Source organism: Mustelus asterias, chromosome 19 (assembly GCF_964213995.1).
Source record: "Mustelus asterias chromosome 19, sMusAst1.hap1.1, whole genome shotgun sequence".
Lineage (NCBI taxonomy): Eukaryota > Metazoa > Chordata > Chondrichthyes > Carcharhiniformes > Triakidae > Mustelus > Mustelus asterias.
The window spans coordinates 41,606,928-41,625,962 of NC_135819.1; the positions used below are offsets into that span (position 1 = coordinate 41,606,928).

Below are 19,035 nucleotides of genomic sequence, written 5' to 3' on the forward strand. Positions count from 1 at the left end.
AGGGGCGACCTGATCGAGGTGTACAATGAGGGGCGTGGACAGAGTGGATAAGGAGCAGCTGTTCCCCTTAGTTGAAAGGTCAGTCACGAAGGGACACAAGTTCAAGATGAGGGGCAGGAGGTTTAGGGGGGATTTGAGGAAAAACCTTTTTACCCAGAAGCTGGTGATGGTCTGGAATGCAGTGCCTGGAAGGGTGGTGGAGGTGGGTTGCCTCACGTCCTTTAAAAAGTATCTGGGTGAGCACTTAGCACACCATAACATTCAAGGCTATGGGCCAAGTGCTGGAAAATGGGATTAGGTGGCAGATCAGGTGTTTTAACATGTCAGTGCAGACTCGATGGGCCAAAAGGCCTGTACCGCACTGAATGATTCTATGCTTTAAATACTTGCCTGAAATCATGCCAATTGTGAGTATTGTTATGGACAGGAGGAGCAAACTGAACTTCTTTATTTTCTCACCATCTGCCCATGAATAGAAGTGTTCTGATTTTTGAAATAGGCTGTGGCATGTGATGCGCGACAATCAAGCACGAGGTACAAGGCTTCAGCTATTGAAGGCTTTTATTAGCAAACAATGGAACTAACTAACACGAGTACACCAATTCAGACTGGAGGGGTCCCGCCTGAGCAGAGGGTCTTATACCTCTCCCCAGGAGGCGGGGCCCGACCGGGATGTGCCATAACAACATCTACCACAGGTAAACACCCTAACCCAACAACATTATACAACCCCCACAGTGGCAACCCCCTAACCCAACAGTAACATAGGAATAACCCCACAGTGGTAACCAACGATGGTTCACCACATTCACCCCTCCTTTAAAAACAAAGGCCGGCGGGGTGCGAAAACAGGTCACATATATACAAAATTCACAAGTCCAGACGGTCTGGAGGACCGCACCGTCGCTGTGATCTCCTCAACACCGGTTGCGACACCGGAGCAGGTGCTTGCGGTGGCGTTCTCTCCAAAACAGCGTCCGGTTGACCCTGGTGAGGCGATGGTGCAGGGGATCCTGGAACCTTCTGTGGTGGCGCCGATCTCCGAGTCTCAGGCAAGCTGTACATGGGAGTATAACTGTTATGCACTGGTCCCGGTGCTGACCGCGCCACGTCTGGGGAAGAAATAAGTGATAGGGGATTCGTGACAGGGGGTATGGGAGCGACAGGAGTTGCTACGTCCCCTGCGGGCGCCAGGTCTCGAATCGAGACTGTGTCCTCTCGCCCGTCAGGATATGCCACATAGGCATACTGAGGGTTGGCGTGGAGGAGTTGGACCGGTTCGACCAAGGGGTCGGACTTGCGGGCCCTCACATGTCGCCGCAGAAGGCCGGGTCCTGGGTACGTCAACCAGGCTGGTAAGGAGATCCCCGAGGACGACTTCCGAGGGAATGAGAACATCCTCTCGTGGGGAGTAGCATTGGTTGCCGTACACAGGAGGGAGCGAATGGAATGAAGCGCATTTGGAAGGACCTCCTGCCAACGGGAGACTGGAAGGCCCCTGGATTTCAGCGCCAGTAGGACAGCCTTCCAGACTGTAGCATTCTCCCTCTCCACCTGTCCGTTACCCCTAGGGTTGTAGCTCGTGGTTCTACTAGAGGCAATCCCGTATGAGAGCAGGAATTGCCTCAAGTCGTTACTCATGAACGACGAGCCCCTGTCGCTATGTATGTAGCTGGGGTACCCGAACAGGGTAAAAAGATCACTGAATGCCTTAATCACTGTGGCAGTCGACGTGTCCGCACAGGGGACAACAAACGGGAACCGGGAGTATTCATCTATTATATTGAGAAAATAGACATTCCGGTCCGTTGAGGGAAGGGGGCCCTTAAAATCCACACTCAGCCTCTCGAAGGGGCGAGTGGCCTTGACCAATTGTGCCCGGTCCGGTCGATAAAAGTGCGGTTTGCATTCCGCGCAAATCCGACAGCTTCTTGTTACTGACCTGACATCCTCCACCGAGTAGGGCAGGTTGCGGGCTTTTACGAAGTGGTAGAGTCGGGTGACTCCAGGATGGCACAGGTCATTGTGGAGGGCCTTCAAGCGGTCCTCCTGCATGATGGCGCATGTTCCGCGCGAGAGGCCATCCGAGGGCTCATTGAGCTTCCCTGGACGATACATAATATCGTAATTATAGGTGGAGAGCTCAATTCTCCACCGCAAGATCTTATCATTCTTGATCTTGCCCCTCTGCGTGTTACTGAACATAAACGCCACGGATCGTTGATCCGTGATCAGGGTGAACCACTTCCCCGCCAGGTAATGGCGCCAGTGTCTGATGGCCTCCACAATGGCCTGAGCCTCCTTCTCCACCGCTGAGTGCCGAATTTCGGGGCCTTGAAGGGTGCGGGAAAAAAACGCGACGGGCCTGCCTGCCTGGTTTAGTGTGGCGGCCAGGGCGAAATCAGATGCATCACTTTCCACCTGAAAAGGGATGGATTCATCCACCGCGTGCATCGTGGCTTTCGCAATGTCGCTTTTCAAAGCCTTGAAGGCCAATTGGGCCTCCGGCGTGAGTGGGAAGGTCGTGGACTTGATGAGCGGACGGGCTTTGTCCGCGTAGTTGGGGACCCACTGCGCATAATACGAAAAGAAGCCGAGGCATCTCCTCAGTGCTTTTGTGCTAGCGGGCAAGGGAAGTTCAGTAAGGGGGCGCATACGGTCTGGATCAGGGCCGATGACCCCATTTTCCACCACGTATCCAAGGATAGCTAACCTGCGCGTACGGAATACGCACTTCTCCCTGTTATAGGTCAGATTCAGGCGAGATGCAGTGCGCAGAAAGTTTTGGAGATTCGTGTCATGGTCCTGCTGGTCATGGCCGCAGATGGTGACGTTATCCAGGTACGGGAAGGTAGCCCGCAACCCGTTCTGGTCCACCATTCGGTCTATAGCACGCTGGAAGACCGAGACCCCATTGGTGACACCAAATGGAACCCTAAGAAACTGGTATAGACGACCATCCGCCTCAAAAGCCGTGTATTGTCGGTCCTCTGGGCGGATGGGGAGTTGATGGTAGGCGGACTTAAGGTCTATGGTAGAGAACACCCGGTACTGCGCAATCTGATTGACCATATCAGATATGCGCGGGAGAGGATACGCATCCAGCTGCGTATAACGGTTAATGGTCTGACTGTAGTCGATGACCATCCGAGGTTTGTTCCCGCTTTTAACCACCACGACCTGCGCTCTCCACGGACTAGCACTGGCCTGTATGATCCCTTCTTTGAGGAGCCGCTGAACCTCAGATCTGATAAAGATCCGGTCTTCAGCGCTGTAACGCCTACTCTTAGTAGCGATGGGCTTGCAGCCTGGTACCAGATTCTTAAATAAAGAAGGTGTGGTGATCTTTAGTGTGGAGAGATTGCATGCGGGGCGCTTTGGGCTATTTGGAGGCTGCGGCTGATTCCCTACTGCCAGTGAAGGGAGTGGCCCACCGTACTGTAGGATCACACTCTTCATGTGGACCATAAAGTTTAGTCCGAGGAGAATTGGCGCACAAGGTAACACAAGGAGCCTGTATCGCTCGTACATTGTGCCCTGCACCTCTAGGGTTACCATACAACGTCCTTGGATCGGTACAGACCGGGACCGTGATGCCATGGAAATTGTCTGTTTGGCAGGTAGAACCCGGAGTCCACACCTTTTTGCAGTGTCAGGGTGAATAAAACTCTCGGTGCTCCCACTGTCAAACAGACAATACACAGTACGACCATTTACCTTGATGTTCATAGAACATAGAACATTACAGCACAGAACAGGCCCTTCGGCCCACGATGTTGTGCCGACCTTCATCTGAAACCAAGATCAAGCTATCCCACTCCCTACCATCCTGGTGTGCTCCATGTGCCTATCCAATAACCGCTTAAATGTTCCTAAAGTGTCTGACTCCACTATCACTGCAGGCAGTCCATTCCACACCCCAACCACTCTCTGCGTGAAGAACCTACCTCTGATATCCTTCCTATATCTCCCACCATGAACCCTATAGTTATGCCCCCTTGTAATAGCTCCATCCACCCGAGGAAATAGTCTTTGAACGTTCACTCGATCTATCCCCTTCATCATTTTATAAACCTCTATTAAGTCTCCCCTCAATCTCCTCCGCTCCAGAGAGAACAGCCCCAGCTCCCTCAACCTTTCCTCATAAGACCGACACTCCAAACCAGGCAGCATCCTGGTAAATCTCCTCTGCACTCTTTCCAGCGCTTCCACATCCTTCTTATAGTGAGGTGACCAGAACTGCACGCAATATTCCAAATGCGGTCTCACCAAGGTCCTGTACAGTTGCAGCATAACCCCACGGCTCTTAAACTCCAACCCCCTGTTAATAAAAGCTAACACACTATATTCATCATGGAACTGTCAAGCCTGTGATGCTTTGTCTGGTCCAGAGAGATCGACGCCACCGTTGGCCCCTGGGCGTCACTGCATGCAGCCAAGGTTGATACTGAGGACCCCTGCTGGTCGCTCCTAGTCGTCGTCGACCATGATGGCCGCCCCCATGAATCGCACGTGGGTGAGGGCACCAAGCGTAGCGACTCCTGGTGGTCTTCCTCCTCCTCCGTCCGCCACAATGGCGTCGTCCTGGGTTCGCACGTGGTCGGACCTCGTGGGTACTGCGACGCCGAAGGAGATTGTCTCCGCTCTGGAGGGTCACAGGCTGCACTGCCGTTCTTGGGCTTCGACCTGCAAACTTTAGCATAGTGCCCCTTTTTACCACACTGACTGCAGATCGCCGTTTTTGCAGGACACTGTTGCCGTGGATGCTTGGCTCCGCCGCAAAAATAGCATCGCTGGCCGCCTGGAGCTGCCGCCGTCGTCGGATCGATATGGGAGCGCGAGCCCGTGGGGCGAGGAGGGATTTGTGCTTGCTCCTGCCACGTTGTCTCCACGTGGTCTTCGGGGTACAGAGCCAAGCTTTTCGACGCTGCCTCCAGCATCTCAGCCATCTCCATCGCTTGGGTCAAGTTGAGGTTCCCTTTCTCTAATAGCTTAAGCCGGATGTACGAGGACCCTACCCCTGCTACGAACACATCTCGGGCGAGGTCGTACATATATTGCTCTGCCGACACATCTTTGCAGTCGCAGCCCCTGGCAAGCTGCAAGAGCTCATTGGCGTAGTCCTCCATGGTTTCGCCCGACTGCCGACGTCGTGTAGCGAGGAGGTAACGAGCGTGGATCTCGTTGGGTGGTCTCGTGTATCGTTTCTTCAAGAGCTCGATGGCCCTCGGGTAAGTGGTGGCCGCACGTATCGTAAGATAGACCGTGTCGCTTACCCTCGCGTGGAGGACCTGGAGTTTGTCGTCGTCCGTAGTAACAGCTGCAGAGGCTGCCAGGTAGTCTTCGAAACACTTCAACCAGTGGTCGAAGGTGTTAGCGGCACCGACCGCACGTGGGTCCAGCGTCAGACGCTCTGGTTTTAGTATTTGTTCCATACTCCCTTTACTGTCGAGAGTTTTATGTTTGCTAATAAAATTGATGCGCGACAATCAAGCACGAGGTACAAGGCTTCAGCTATTGAAGGCTTTTATTAGCAAACAATGGAACTAACTAACACGAGTACACCAATTCAGACTGGAGGGGTCCCGCCTGAGCAGAGGGTCTTATACCTCTCCCCAGGAGGTGGGGCCCGACCGGGATGTGCCATAACAACATCTACCACAGGTAAACACCCTAACCCAACAACATTATACAACCCCCACAGTGGCAACACCCTAACCCAACAGTAACATAGGAATAACCCCACAGTGGTAACCAACGATGGTTCACCACAGCATGTTTCCCTATCCCCTGTTTGTGGTATCAATTTTGAAGTGACTTACGGCAAACTCTCTTCAGGGTTAAATTAGGAGTATAATTTATTCATACTTTCAAACCCGGGGGGGTGTTCGCAACATCATGCACACATAAGCATACAAAAAGAAGGAAGAGGAGTTTTTACAACCATAAGTAGCTTAAAAGAAAAAGAACCACAGATATGGAGATCAGTTCATGTGATTGCCGGAGTCCAGGAAGTCAGAGCCCAGTGAGGGTTCCTTCACATAGGAGTTACTGTTCAGGTGGGTTCAGTTAACTGGAAGCTAGAGTTGCAGAATTCCTTTCAAGTTGATGGTAACGCAATGAGGTGAACTTGGTTATACAGAGTATAAAAGCAAAATGCTGTGGCTGCTGGAATCCGAAACAAAAACAAAAAATACTGGAAAATCTCAGCAGCTCTGACAGTACCTGTGGAGAGAGAAAAGGGTAAACCTTTCGAATCTGGATAACCCTTCATTAGAATATATAAAAATATGATTTTTCAACTTTTAACTGACTGGAAATCTTGCAATTTGAACTGAGACAGAGCAAACCGCTTAAAGGCCTCATTCCAAGGTGGGTGTAAGGAACAAAGGAATCACCCTCAGGAGTGTGAAGAGAGAAGCCTTCCTATTGAAACTCTTAACTGACTGAGGAAAAGTCATTAAAACTGCTAATTGCTGGATATTGAAACACTGGCTGCCACAGATTGACATGCCTGAAAGCCTCCTGGAAATACACAGTGGGTGACCTTTTTTGGCAAGGCTGCCCAGCCACTTGAAGGTTGCAGGTGACAGTGTGTCAAGACAGTTTCAAGCAAAGCAAATAGGCTGGAGGCTGCTCTCTCCCTCGCTCTCTCTTATGAAACAAGAGTTTCGCCCAGTTCCAGAAACCAACTTTACCAGAAACCTAGCAGTAAACCGAGATCTTGCAATAATGTGCTGAAGTCCGGTGTTGAGCTAAGAGGCTCAGCCATGATGATATTAAATAGTGGAGCAGGGTTGAAGAGCCAAATGGTCCACTCCTGCTGCTGTTTCCTGTTTCCAATTGCAACATCTTCTCCATCTGACTGCATTCAAGAAGTGGAAATGCCGGCGTTGGACTGGGGTAAACACAGTAAAGAGTCTAACAACACCAGGTTAAAGTCCAACAGGTTTATTTGGTAGCAAACGCCACTAGCTTTCAGAGCGCTGCTCCTTCGTCAGATGGAGTGGAAATCTTATTTCCACTCCATCTGACGAAGGAGCAGCACTCCAAAAGCTAGTGATGTTTGCTACCAAATAAACCTGTTGGACTTTAACCTGGTGTTAGACTCCTTACTGTGCATTCAAGAAACCAGCTTACCTAAAGCAGCCGTAACATTTAAAAACTATGCCTTAAGGACAATCAAAAAACATCATACATTCTTTTAACTTGTTTTTATTGGATTCTAACTCCCATTATTTCTTATAACTATGTGGGGCAGCATGGTAGCACAGTGGTTAGCACTGCTGCTTCACAGCACCAGGGACTTGGGTCAGTGTGTGGAGTTTGCATGTTCTCGCCATGTCTGCATGGGTTTCCTCCCAGATTCTGAAAGATGTTCTGGTTAACTGTTCATTGACCCAAACAGGCACCGGACTGTGGTAACTAGGGGAATTTCACAGTAACTTAATTGCATGTTAATGTAAGCCTTACTTGTGACTAATAAATAAACTTTTTTTAAAAATGTGTGCACGTGCAAATGTTTGCATGTGTTGGGGTCCAAATGACTGAATGAGATCCAAATGCTTGACTTGCATTTTTATTATATTTCTTGGGTTTAGTTGGTTAATAAATTTGCTCTTTCTTTGACTCGAGAAAATCTTGTTTTATTGGCTCATTATTCACAGCTTAAATACATAAACACATTCTGATTTGAAAAGGGCACATAAGAAGAAACTTAAACATTTGTTGTGACCTTCTGGGGAGGTTGAATAGTGAGGAGCCAGTTCACCTCTTCTCACCTGGTTGTAACATTCTCCATCATGATCAACATTCCAGATTTTCTTATTTAAGGTTCTGCCTTATTCTGACTGTTTCGCCTGCTCAATTACATTACAGTTGCTGGACTCCAGAGATCTCCTATCACGAACATTTGAATTAGTGTCAGGAGCAGTGACACCAATGCCAGAAATTGTTGGATATTTTGGTCAGCGGCTAGCAAAATACAAACCATTATATCCTTGATCTCCTTTCTTTGTTTCAATCACTATTCTGATTTCAGCTACCACCGGCCTCTCGCTTGAACTCAACCCCATTTCTCCCCTCCTCCCCCTCTTTTATTCTAAGATGCAGAGTAAATGGGTGAAACATGATGAAGTGATTGGCTGCTGGAATGGCTCGGTAGATGGCATCATGACATGTAGAATGGCTGTTCATGCTGAAACCTTATGAGCGGGATTGGCTTAGAAGGATATGCAGCACCGATAGTAAATGGCTAAATGCAATAAAACGGGAGGGCATGAACGAGAAGGATTGCAGTTCGGAATAGCAGAAAAGGTGAAATCAGGTTAGGAAGCATTGTTTACCTGGGAGGGCTGGAGACAGAGGTGTAAGGAAACAGCTTTAATTCTGTGTGAAACATGCAATTCAATATAAGTAATGATTGATTTAAATTTGGAAAGCATAATAACCAAGTTTTATGGGTCTACAGGCAAAGGAAACAAACATTAAAAAGTTCAGGCAGTTTCAAGATTTTTATTCATTCACAAAGAATTGCTGACAAAGTCAGTTTTTATTGCTTATCCAGAGCGGAGGTGGGAAAATGGTGGTGGGCCTTCTTCATGATGCCCTGCAGTCCATGTACACTCACTACTAAGGAGGAGGGATTAGGGTTCCATGTCCAAGTCAGTCGTGCATGACTCCAAGGTGATGGTGTTCTCATACATTTATCCTCCTTGGTAGTGTTGATTTGTTGTGTTGAGGTTTTAGTACATCCTGTAGCTTGTACACACAGCAACCATCGTGATCTGAACTCTTTTCTTAAAATAATGCTCACTCTTTTATCAAAAGTAATTTCCCATACAGGCTTGAACCTTGTTGCAGGTGCTTTGTAAAACTGACTGCAGCTGGCAGATTATTAGTTCAAAAACACATAAAAGTGGAAGCAATGTTTCCAGTTTGCAAAACTTTGTTGTTTTAGTTCAGGAAAAAAAATCATTTAAGAATCCATTAGTTTATTCTGTCAAAGAATCTCTTTAACTGACATTCGGCAAATGACTGCATCCAATAAGCTGCCAACCTTTTCCTCAGGCGGAGACAGTTTGTAAAACTGTGGAAAGTAAAACACTTTGATGATGATTTATTCTGAGTGAGAGCAAGGCCCTTTTATGAAAGAAAAGACATGTTACATTCCCCCACCCGCCCCCCGCCCTTCCATTCTGTTGTGTCTGACATAATTCTTGGTTGAGGGAACATATTACTTCAGACTTGTTTAAAGTTTAGCACGTGGTCACCCAGCCTTCCAAAGGAGGAACAAACTGGCCTCCGCTGTGTGCCTTCACAGCAGCATGGCTGGGATCAGATAGATTCGGTTTATGAAGGATTGCAGGCGTGAAAAGGCATCTGTCATTTATGGAACAAAGAAAGCCTAACCAAGAATGGAGAGGACATCATCTGTAACACTTTGTATGAATAATTCATCTTTCAAAATACTCCAAACTTCACATTAAAAATTTACATTTTAATAACACGTCCTGCGATAACTTTACTGTGAAAGATGTCACAAAGATGTGCAACTCGAATTGAATGATTCAGTACATCAGCCATTTGTTCTTTGCCCAGCTAATTTTGAAGCATTTGAATTCCATTGAGATGCAATTGTCTGTAGACGAAATAAACTCAACTGCAAAACATAATTTACACCCACTGATAACGCGTTGAGATAATTCAACAGTGCGTGAAACACAAATCGTGTTTTGGGTACCAATCGTGCTAAAGTTAATTTTAAAAATTTGCTCAATGTAGCTATCGCGAGGAACCATTAAACGCAAGTCACCACGTAGTTTACAAACCTTTCTGATTCTGGCCACATCTGCTATTGTCGAGATGTCCTGGACACAGATTTGTTGGCCCTCCACTTGCCTCGTGATATCTTCTAAATTACATTCTCTCTTTCCATCTCCCACAAGAACGACAAGAACAGCAGTGTCACTGTCTGATATCCCAAACTTTCTGAAGGCATCGGAAATCTGGAAAAAAATATAGCACTTAGAGGTTTACAGCATGGAAACAGGCCCTTCGGCCCAACTTGTCCATGCCACCCCTTTTTAACCCCTAAGCTAGTCATAATTGCCCGCGTTTGGCCCATATCCCTCTATACCCATCTTACCCATGTAACTGTCTAAATGCTTTTTAAAAGACAGGGTTGTACCCGCCTCTACTACTACCTCTGGCAGCTTGTTCCAGACACTCACCACCCTGTGTGTGAAACAATTGCCCCTCTGGACCCTTTTGTATCTCTCCCCTTAAATCTATGCCCTCTAGTTTTAGACTCCCCTACCTTTGGGAAAATATATTGACTATCTAGCTGATCTGTGCCCCTCATTTTATAGACCACTATAAGATTACCCCTAAGCTTCCTACGCTCCAGAGAAAAAAGTCCTAGTCTATCCAACCTCTCCTTATAACTCAAACCATCAAGTCCTGGTAGCATCCTAGTAAGTCTTTTCTGCACTCTTTCTAGTTTAATAATATCCTTTCTATAATAGGCTGACCAAAACTGTACACAGTATTCCAAGTGTGGCCTTACCAATGTCTTGTACAACTTCAACAAGACGTCCCAACTCCTGTATTCAATGTTCTGACCAATGAAACCAAGCATGCTGAATGCCTTCTTCACCACTCTGTCCACCTGTGACACCACTTTCAAGGAGCTATGAACCTGTACCCCCAGATCTCTTTGATCTATAACTCTCCCCAGCGCCCTACCATTAACTGAGTAAGTCCTGCCCTGGTTCAATCTTCCAAAATGCATCACCTCGCATTTGTCTAAATTAAACTCCATCTGCCATTCGTCAGCCCACTGGCCCAATTGATCAAGATCCCATTGCGATCCGAGATAACCTTCTTCACTGTCCACTATGCCACCAATCTTGGTGTCATCTGCAAACGTACTAACCATGCCTCCTATATTCTCACCCAAATCAATAATATAAATGACAAATAACAGTGGATCCAGCACTGATCCCTGAGGCACACCGCTGGTCACAGGCCTCCAGTTTGAAAACAACCTTCTACAATCACCCTCTGTCTTCTGTCAAGAAGCCAATTTTGTATCCATTTAGATACCTCACCCTGGATCCCGTGGGATTTAACCTTATGCAACAGTGTGGTACCTTGTCAAAGGCCTTGCTAATGCCCATGTAGACAACATCAACTGCACTGCTCTCATCTACATTCTTTCTTCACTTCACAGATAGGATATGGCAGGAAGTTATGTTTAAGAATCATGTTTTAAAGAAAGACAGACTTAAAAAGAACACAGGCTGGAGCAATGAGACAGAGGAAAGTTTAATGAGTCAGCTATCCCTATTGTTGTCTATTAGGAGTGAGGGCATTAAACAGTTCATTATCCCCTTCCCAATGGCTGCAGAAAACAACCACACCCGTGGTGGGGATCATTCTATCTTTTGGATTGTGCGAAGCCAGCGTGAGCGAGGCCAGATGTTGCCTGGCTCTTGAAGAAGACGGCTGGTTTGACTGACAGAGCTACAAGTAAATCCTTGAAAAGAAAATGAGTCAGAGATTTCATAGCTCACTTTCTATTAAAGATTAATTTTAATGATGGGTTATATTTGGGAGTGACGTGACTGCTTGATTCCAGTGAGGCCTCTGAAATTTCCACCCCGAAGATGCTATCAGTTCACAATTACATAAGAACATAAGAAATAGGAGCAGGAGTAGGCCATCTAGCCCCTCGAGCCTGCCCCGCCATTCAATAAGATCATGGCTGATCTGACGTGGATCAGTACCACTTACCCGCCTGATCCCCATAACCCTTAATTCCCTTACCGATCAGGAATCCATCCATCCGCGCTTTAAACATATTCAGCGAGGTAGCCTCCACCACCTCAGTGGGCAGAGAATTCCAGAGATTCACCACCCTCTGGGCGAAGAAGTTCCTCCTCAACTCTGTCTTAAACCGACCCCCCTTTATTTTGAGGCTGTGTCCTCTAGTTTTAACTTCCTTACTAAGTGGAAAGAATCTCTCCGCCTCCACCCTATCCAGCCCCCGCATTATCTTATAAGTCTCCATAAGATCCCCCCTCATCCTTCTAAACTCCAACGAGTACAAACCCAATCTCCTCAGCCTCTCCTCATAATCCAAACCCCTCATCTCTGGTATCAACCTGGTGAACCTTCTCTGCACTCCCTCCAATGCCAATATATCCTTCCTCATATAAGGGGACCAATACTGCACACAGTATTCCAGCTGCGGCCTCACCAATGCCCTGTACAGGTGCATCAAGACATCCCTGCTTTTATATTCTATCCCCCTCGCAATATAGGCCAACATCCCATTTGCCTTCTTGATCACCTGTTGTACCTGCAGACTGGGCTTTTGCGTCTCATGCACAAGGACCCCCAGGTCCCTTTGCACGGTAGCATGTTTTAATTTGTTTCCATTGAGATAGTAATCCCATTTGTTATTATTTCCTCCAAAGTGTATAACCTCGCATTTCTCAACGTTATACTCCATTTGCCATATCCTCGCCCACTCACTCAGCCTGTCCAAATCTCTCTGCAGATCTTCTCCGTCCTCCACACGATTCACTTTTCCACTTATCTTTGTGTCGTCTGCAAACTTCGTTACCCTACACTCCGTCCCCTCCTCCAGATCATCTATATAAATGGTAAATAGTTGCGGCCCGAGTACCGATCCCTGCGGCACGCCACTAGTTACCTTCCTCCAACCGGAAAAACACCCATTTATTCCGACTCTTTGCTTCCTGTCGGATAGCCAGTCCCCAATCCACTTTAACACACTACCCCCAACTCCGTGTGCCCTAATCTTCTTCAGCAGCCTTTTATGGGGCACCTTATCAAACGCCTTTTGGAAATCCAAAAACACCGCATCCACCGGTTCTCCTCCATCAACCGCCCTAGTCACATCTTCATAAAAATCCAACATGTTCGTCAAGCACGACTTTCCCCTCATGAATCCATGCTGCGTCTGATTGATCGAACCATTTCTATCCAGATGCCCTGCAATCTCCTCTTTAATAATGGATTCCAGCATTTTCCCTACTACAGACGTTAAGCTGACCGGCCTATAGTTACCCGCCTTTTGTCTCCTTCCTTTTTTAAACAGCGGCGTAACATTAGCCGTTTTCCAATCAACTGGCACTACCCCAGAATGCAACGAGTTTTGATAAATAATCACTAACGCATCCACTATTACCTCTGACATTTCTTTCAATACCCTGGGATGCATTCCATCCGGACCCGGGGACTTGTCCACCTTCAGTCCCATTAGTCTACCCAGCACTGCCTCTCTGGTAACATTAATTGTATTAAGTATTTCTCCTGCTGCCAACCCTCTATCGTTAATATTTGGCAAACTATTTGTGTCCTCCACCGTGAAGACCGACACAAAAAACTTATTTAAAGACTCAGCCATATCCTCATTTCCCACTATTAACTCCCCCCTCTCGTCCTCCAAGGGTCCAACATTCACTCTAGCCACTCTATTCCTTTTTATATATTTATAAAAACTTTTACTATCATTTTTTATATTAATTGCTAGCCTAGCTTCATAGTCTATCCTTCCTTTCTTTATCGCTTTCTTAGTCTCTCTTTGTTGTTTCTTAAATTTTTCCCAATCACTTGTTTCTCCACTATTTTTGGCCACTCTGTACGCAGCTGTTTTTATTTTAATACTCTCCTTTATTTCCTTCGTTATCCACGGCTGGTTCTCCCTTTACTTACAATCCTTGTTTTTTGCTGGAATATATTTTTGCTGAGAACTGAAAAGGATCTCCTTAAAAATCCTCCACTGTTCCTCAGCTATCCTACCTGCCAGCCTGCTCTCCCAGTATACCTTAGCCAATTCATCCCTCATCCTATCATATTTCCCTCTGTTCAAACAGAGGACACTGGTTTGGGACCAAACTTTCTCCTCTTCCATCTGAATCAGAAATTCGACCATATTGTGGTCACTAGACCCAAGAGGGTCCTTCACAATAAGATCCTTAATTCTACCTACCTCGTTACACAATACCAGATCCAAAATAGCTCGTTCCCTCGTCGGTTCCGTAACATGCTGTTCAAGGAAACTATCCCGACAGCATTCTAAGAACTCTTCCTCCATTCCACCCTTACCAACTTGAGTCTGCCAGTCAATGTGCATGTTGAAGTCCCCCATGATTATTGCCGTTCCGTTTTTACACGCATCCCTTATCTGCTTGTTTATAGCCCTCCCTACCTCAACATTATTATTTGGGGGCCTATATACCACACCTACTAGTGTCTTTCTCCCTCTACTATTCCTCATCTCTACCCATAATGATTCCACGTTTTGTTCCTCAGAGCCTATGTCATCCCTCAGTACTACCCTGATATTATCTCTTATTAATAGCGCGACCCCACCACCTTTTCCTTCCTGTCTATTCTTCCTAAACGCCTGATACCCCTGGATATTCATCTCCCAGTCCTGGTCACCTTTCAGCCACGTTTCTGTAATGGCCACTAGATCGTACCCACTTGTGCTGATTTGCACCATCAACTCATTTACCTTGTTCCGAATGCTTCGTGCATTCAGGCAAAGTGTCCTTATTCCAGCTTTTATCTGGACCCCACTTTGATGAGTCGCGAACACCCTCTCCCTCTACTCCCTTATCTAAATTACCGCCTTCATTCACTTGCACCCTCTCCTCTACCATTAATTTTGTAATTCCCCTTACCCCTGCATCCTCCCCCCCATCAATTAGTTCCTTGATCCTAGTCAACTCTTCTAGCTCCCCTCCCCCCAACCTATCTAGTTTAAATTCTCCCCAGTAGCCTTAGCCAACCTACCGGCCAGGATATTGGTCCCCGTGTGATTCAAGTTCCACCCGTTTTTTGTATACAGATCACCCCTGCCCCTAAAGAGGTCCCAATGGTCCAGGAACCTGAATCCCTGCCCCCTGCACCAGTCCCTCAGCCACACATTCATCTTCCACCTCACTCCATTCCTGCCCTGACCTTCCCGTGGCACAGGCAGTAATCCGGAGATTACTACCTTTGCTTTCCTCTTTCTCAGCTGTCTCCCTAATTCCCTGTACTCCCTTTTCATGACCCCTTCTCCCTTCCTACCCACATCAGCGGTACCAATATGTACCTCACAATTGTGAGGTTTAACTGTTGTAAGGTTTTGGGTGGCACTGTGGCACAGCAGTTAGCACTGTTGCCTCATAGCGCCAGGGACCCGGGTTCAGTTCCAGCCTCGGATAACTGCCTGTGTGGGGTTTACATGTCCTCCCGTGTCTGCATGGGTTTCCTCCGGATACTCCGGTTTCCTCCCACACTCCAAAGATATCCGAGTTAGGTTGAATGCTAAATTGCCCCTTAGTGTCAGGGAGATTAGCAGGATAAATATGTGGGGCTATGGGGATAGGGCCTGGGTGGGATTGTCGTCGGTGCAGGCTCGATGGGCTGAATGGCCTCCTTCTGCACTGTAGGGATTCTATGATTCTTCTATAATAACTTATAGTTATGTAACTGGTACATTCAGGTGATATCAAGGCTATAATGCAAATAGTACATCTGTGTATGGGAGATTAGAGCACACTCCAAAATTACCACTCAGAAAATCAAATCTTACATTATTTGTTGGTGAGAGATTAAATATGATTTCAGAGTAAAGGCCTCTTGTCTTCATTTTGGCCAGTTTGTGTAAATGAACTGCTTTGTTCGCTGCTACTAGGATCTGAAATGGATCCACTATCTGCAAAAGAGAAATAAGGACCATGTTCACAGTCTACACAAAATAAGGCATTACATTGACAGCTCCATTTGTTAAATCGCTTTGCTATCATTGAGAGAACCATCTGAATAGTTTGTGTGTAGTTGGAGACAATGACTGGAATTTTGCCTTCCCGCCCGCCATGGAAATCGGACTGGGAGAGGGGCGGATCATGGAAAGGTCTGTTAACTTCCGGCGGGATTTTCCAGTTTCTGGACAAGCGAGGTCAGAAAATCCCGCCCAAGGTCTTACAAATCAAATAATAACTTACAATATTATTAGAGAATAAAGTCTTCTGAAAGCAGCTCTACCATTAATATTTCTAACTTTCAAAAGTTTTGGGTCCGACTCGGATAATGCAATGATTTTATTCTTGGAAATTAACTCTAATAATTGTTATTGAGCTGCTTAATAACTGCGACTTTGCAGAATTTATCACATTAAAAACAAACAGGGAGGTTGCTGGTTATCTATTTTCCTCACTGCCGCGATAGGATATCCAAATGCTCCTGAAGCTGGACCGGGTGCAACGGGGAAAAGGGTGACCACATCCAAATATGATGTTTTCTGCACCCAAAAATATAAACATATAAAAATTTCTAACACAGGCCACTGGGTAAGAACACAACAAGAAGTGAAGCCCTGATTATTTATTTTTCTATCTCTACCCCAAAGCTCAAACATGCCTTTGTTACCCCAAATGAGATCAGCTATTTCAACAGTTGGTCAATGACTGCTGCCTCAAAGCACCAGGGTCTCAGGTTCGATTCCCGGCTTGAGTCACTATCTGTGTGGAATTTGCACGTTCTCCCTGTGTCTGCGTGGGTTTCCTCCAGGTGCTCCGGTTTCCTCCCACATTCTGAAAGCCGTGCTGGTTAGGTGCATTGACCCGAACAGGCACCGGAGTGTGGCGACTAGGGGAATTTCACAGTAACTTCATTGCAGTGTTAATGTAAGCCTTACTTGTGACTAATAAATAAACTTTAACTTTACTTTTTCCTGGTGTAAGTGGATCAGCAACCTTGTGAGCATTAATCACTAACCCACATATGGTCTAACTACATTTAATGAATTGACACAAAACTAGAAACCACACTTGCTTAAATAAGAACATGTTAAATACATTGGTTATTCTCCTCATCCACTGGCCTTATAGCTTGAAGTTATACCATCTCCTTCACACACAGAATAAACTTCATTTCAACAATTTATACCCAACATCCTCTTACATATGTTATATAGATAGACACGAAACAAAAATTTATATATTTAAAAAATCACAGCAATAATTTGGACAATAATTCTCACCATTGATGCATTAATTAATGCTCCATCTATGGCTCCCTCCACAGCTTTCTTTCGAAGTTCAGCAGCATTTTTAACATCTTTAAACAAAAGAAGCGTTACCGTGCATCCTGGAAAGAGTTCCAGTTCATGCGTCATAATCATCCTGTTCATTGGCTAAAAGTAGCAATTCATCGGATGATAAGCTGACCTACATTAACAAAGGATCATGTGAACTGGTTAATAAAATGTTTGCTCTGAAAAACTCACCTTTGTAACTACGCAAAACTCCATAATTACAACAACTTAAAATCCTTTTTTTCAAAACATAGCCCAGTTCATGCCAAGGCTGAAACACTTAATCAAGTGATAATGGAAAAACTAAACGTAAATGTATTCATTTTCTGGTTACACACAAGTTCAAGAAAATAACTTTATTTTCCTTACTAAACTAGGATGTGGAGTTAATAGGAGGAGATTGTACAGAGACAGTTGTACAAAACAATAAAAGTGGTAATGATGATGATGAACAAGCCAAGTGGAAAGTACAACACAAAGGAAGTCAAATAGACATTAATGGCTTTGAAATGGTTAAGAATGAAGTTTAATGAAATTCAAGAGTCTTGAAGACTAGGATGCTCAACTTTTGATTTGATTTATTATTGTCACATGTATTAACATAGTGAAAAGTATTGTTTCTTGCTCGCTATACAGACAAAACATATCGTTCATAGAGAAGGAAACAAGAGAGTGCAGTCATTGCTAGGGTGTAGAGAAAGATCAACTTAATGCAAGGTAATTCCATTCAAAAGTCTGACGGCAGCAGGGAAGAAGCTGTTCTTGAGTCAGTTGGTACATGACCTCAGACTTTTGTATCTTTCTTCCAAAGAAGGTGGAAGAGAGAATGTCCTTAATTATGCTGGCTGCTTTGCTGAGGCAGCGGGAAGTGTAGACAGAGCCAATGGATGGGAGGCTGGTTTGCATGATGGATTGGGCTACATTCACAACTTTTTGTAGTTCCTTGCGGTCTTGGTCAGAGCAAAAGCCATAGCAAGCTGTGATACAACCAGAAAGAATGCTTTCTATGGTGCATCTGCAAAGTTGGTGAGAGTCGTAGCTGACATACCAAATTTCTTTAGTCTTCTGTTTACAGAATAATCATAGAATACCCGCAGTGCAGAGAGGGGCCATTTGGCCCATCGAGTCAGCACTGACAACAATCCGACTCAGGCCTATTCCCATAACCCCACACACTTACCCTGCTAATCCTCCTGACACTAAAGGGCAATTTAGCATGGCCAATCAACCTAACCAGTGCACCTTTGGAGTGTGGGAGGAAACCCATACAGACACGGGGAGAAAGTGCAAACTCCGCACAGACAGTGACCCGAGCGGGGATTCGAACCCGGGTCCCTGGCGCTGTGAGGCAGCAGTGCTAACCCCACTGTGCCACCCATCATCAAACAAAGCAAAGAATTAAATCACTGAAAACGCTGGAACTCGGCAGGTGTTTGGAGAGAGAAACAGAGCGAAGGTTTGGAGTTTGAATGAGTTGAGGTAGGCAGTAAAGTCAGAGGGAGCCACACATTGAGGGAGGAATCGAGCTGCCTCCCAACACCGAGAATCCCAAGTATTTAAAAGGAAACGAAATATTTGCTGCAGTGTTTCATTCCCATCCTCACTTTAATAATACATCTCACCATTAACTCCCAAAGCAAACACCAACCGGAAGGAGCTCCGCAATCCAACTAACATAGCAGTCCCCCGACAGGTACGGAGCAGCGAGAATGGTTCCGCCCCCAGTACAAACTGACCAGGGGAAAGAGGGACTGACTGCGTCACTCCAAGTCCCGCCTTTCGCATTGCGTCACTCCAAGTCCCGCCTTTCGCATTGCGTCACTCCAGTCCCGCCTTTCGCATTGCGTCACTCCAGTCCCGCCTTTCGCATTGCGTCACTCCAGCCCCGCCCCTATCCCTGCGTCAGCAGTCCC

The 19,035-nt window shown here is 46.2% G+C and overlaps 1 protein-coding gene across 5 annotated transcripts; it reads right to left on the reverse strand.

The window, feature by feature from the left end:
* Nucleotides 1-5,833: 5,833 nt before the first annotated feature.
* Nucleotides 5,834-18,908, reverse strand: tprkb (Tp53rk binding protein). 5 transcript variants are annotated; one of them, XM_078235383.1, is made up of 5 exons: nt 18,745-18,872; nt 17,069-17,255; nt 15,620-15,742; nt 9,831-10,007; nt 5,834-6,225 (listed from the first exon to the last, which is right to left on the reverse strand). In XM_078235383.1, exons 2-5 carry the CDS (start codon nt 17,216-17,218, stop codon nt 6,070-6,072), a joined length of 606 nt encoding a protein of 201 aa, XP_078091509.1. In that variant the 5' UTR covers nt 17,219-17,255; nt 18,745-18,872; the 3' UTR covers nt 5,834-6,069. The 5 variants fall into 5 exon arrangements, with proteins under 5 accessions (XP_078091509.1, XP_078091510.1, XP_078091512.1 ...); XM_078235384.1 differs by having other exon boundaries at nt 18,771-18,854; XM_078235386.1 differs by lacking the exon at nt 5,834-6,225 and adding an exon at nt 8,495-9,088 and having other exon boundaries at nt 18,771-18,908.
* Nucleotides 18,909-19,035: the final 127 nt, after the last annotated feature.

Excerpts from the sequence above, each read along its gene's own strand:
- tprkb (XM_078235383.1), bottom strand. The coding sequence starts at position 17,218 with ATGAACAGGATGATTATGACGCATGAACTGGAACTCTTTCCAGGATGC. Across the intron at positions 10,008-15,619 it reads ATCTCTCACCAACAAATAAT|ATTTCCGATGCCTTCAGAAA; the intron begins GTAAGATTTGAT and ends ATTTTTTTCCAG. Across the intron at positions 6,226-9,830 it reads ATGTGGCCAGAATCAGAAAG|GTACTGTCAGAGCTGCTGAG; the intron begins GTTTGTAAACTA and ends CTCTCTCCACAG.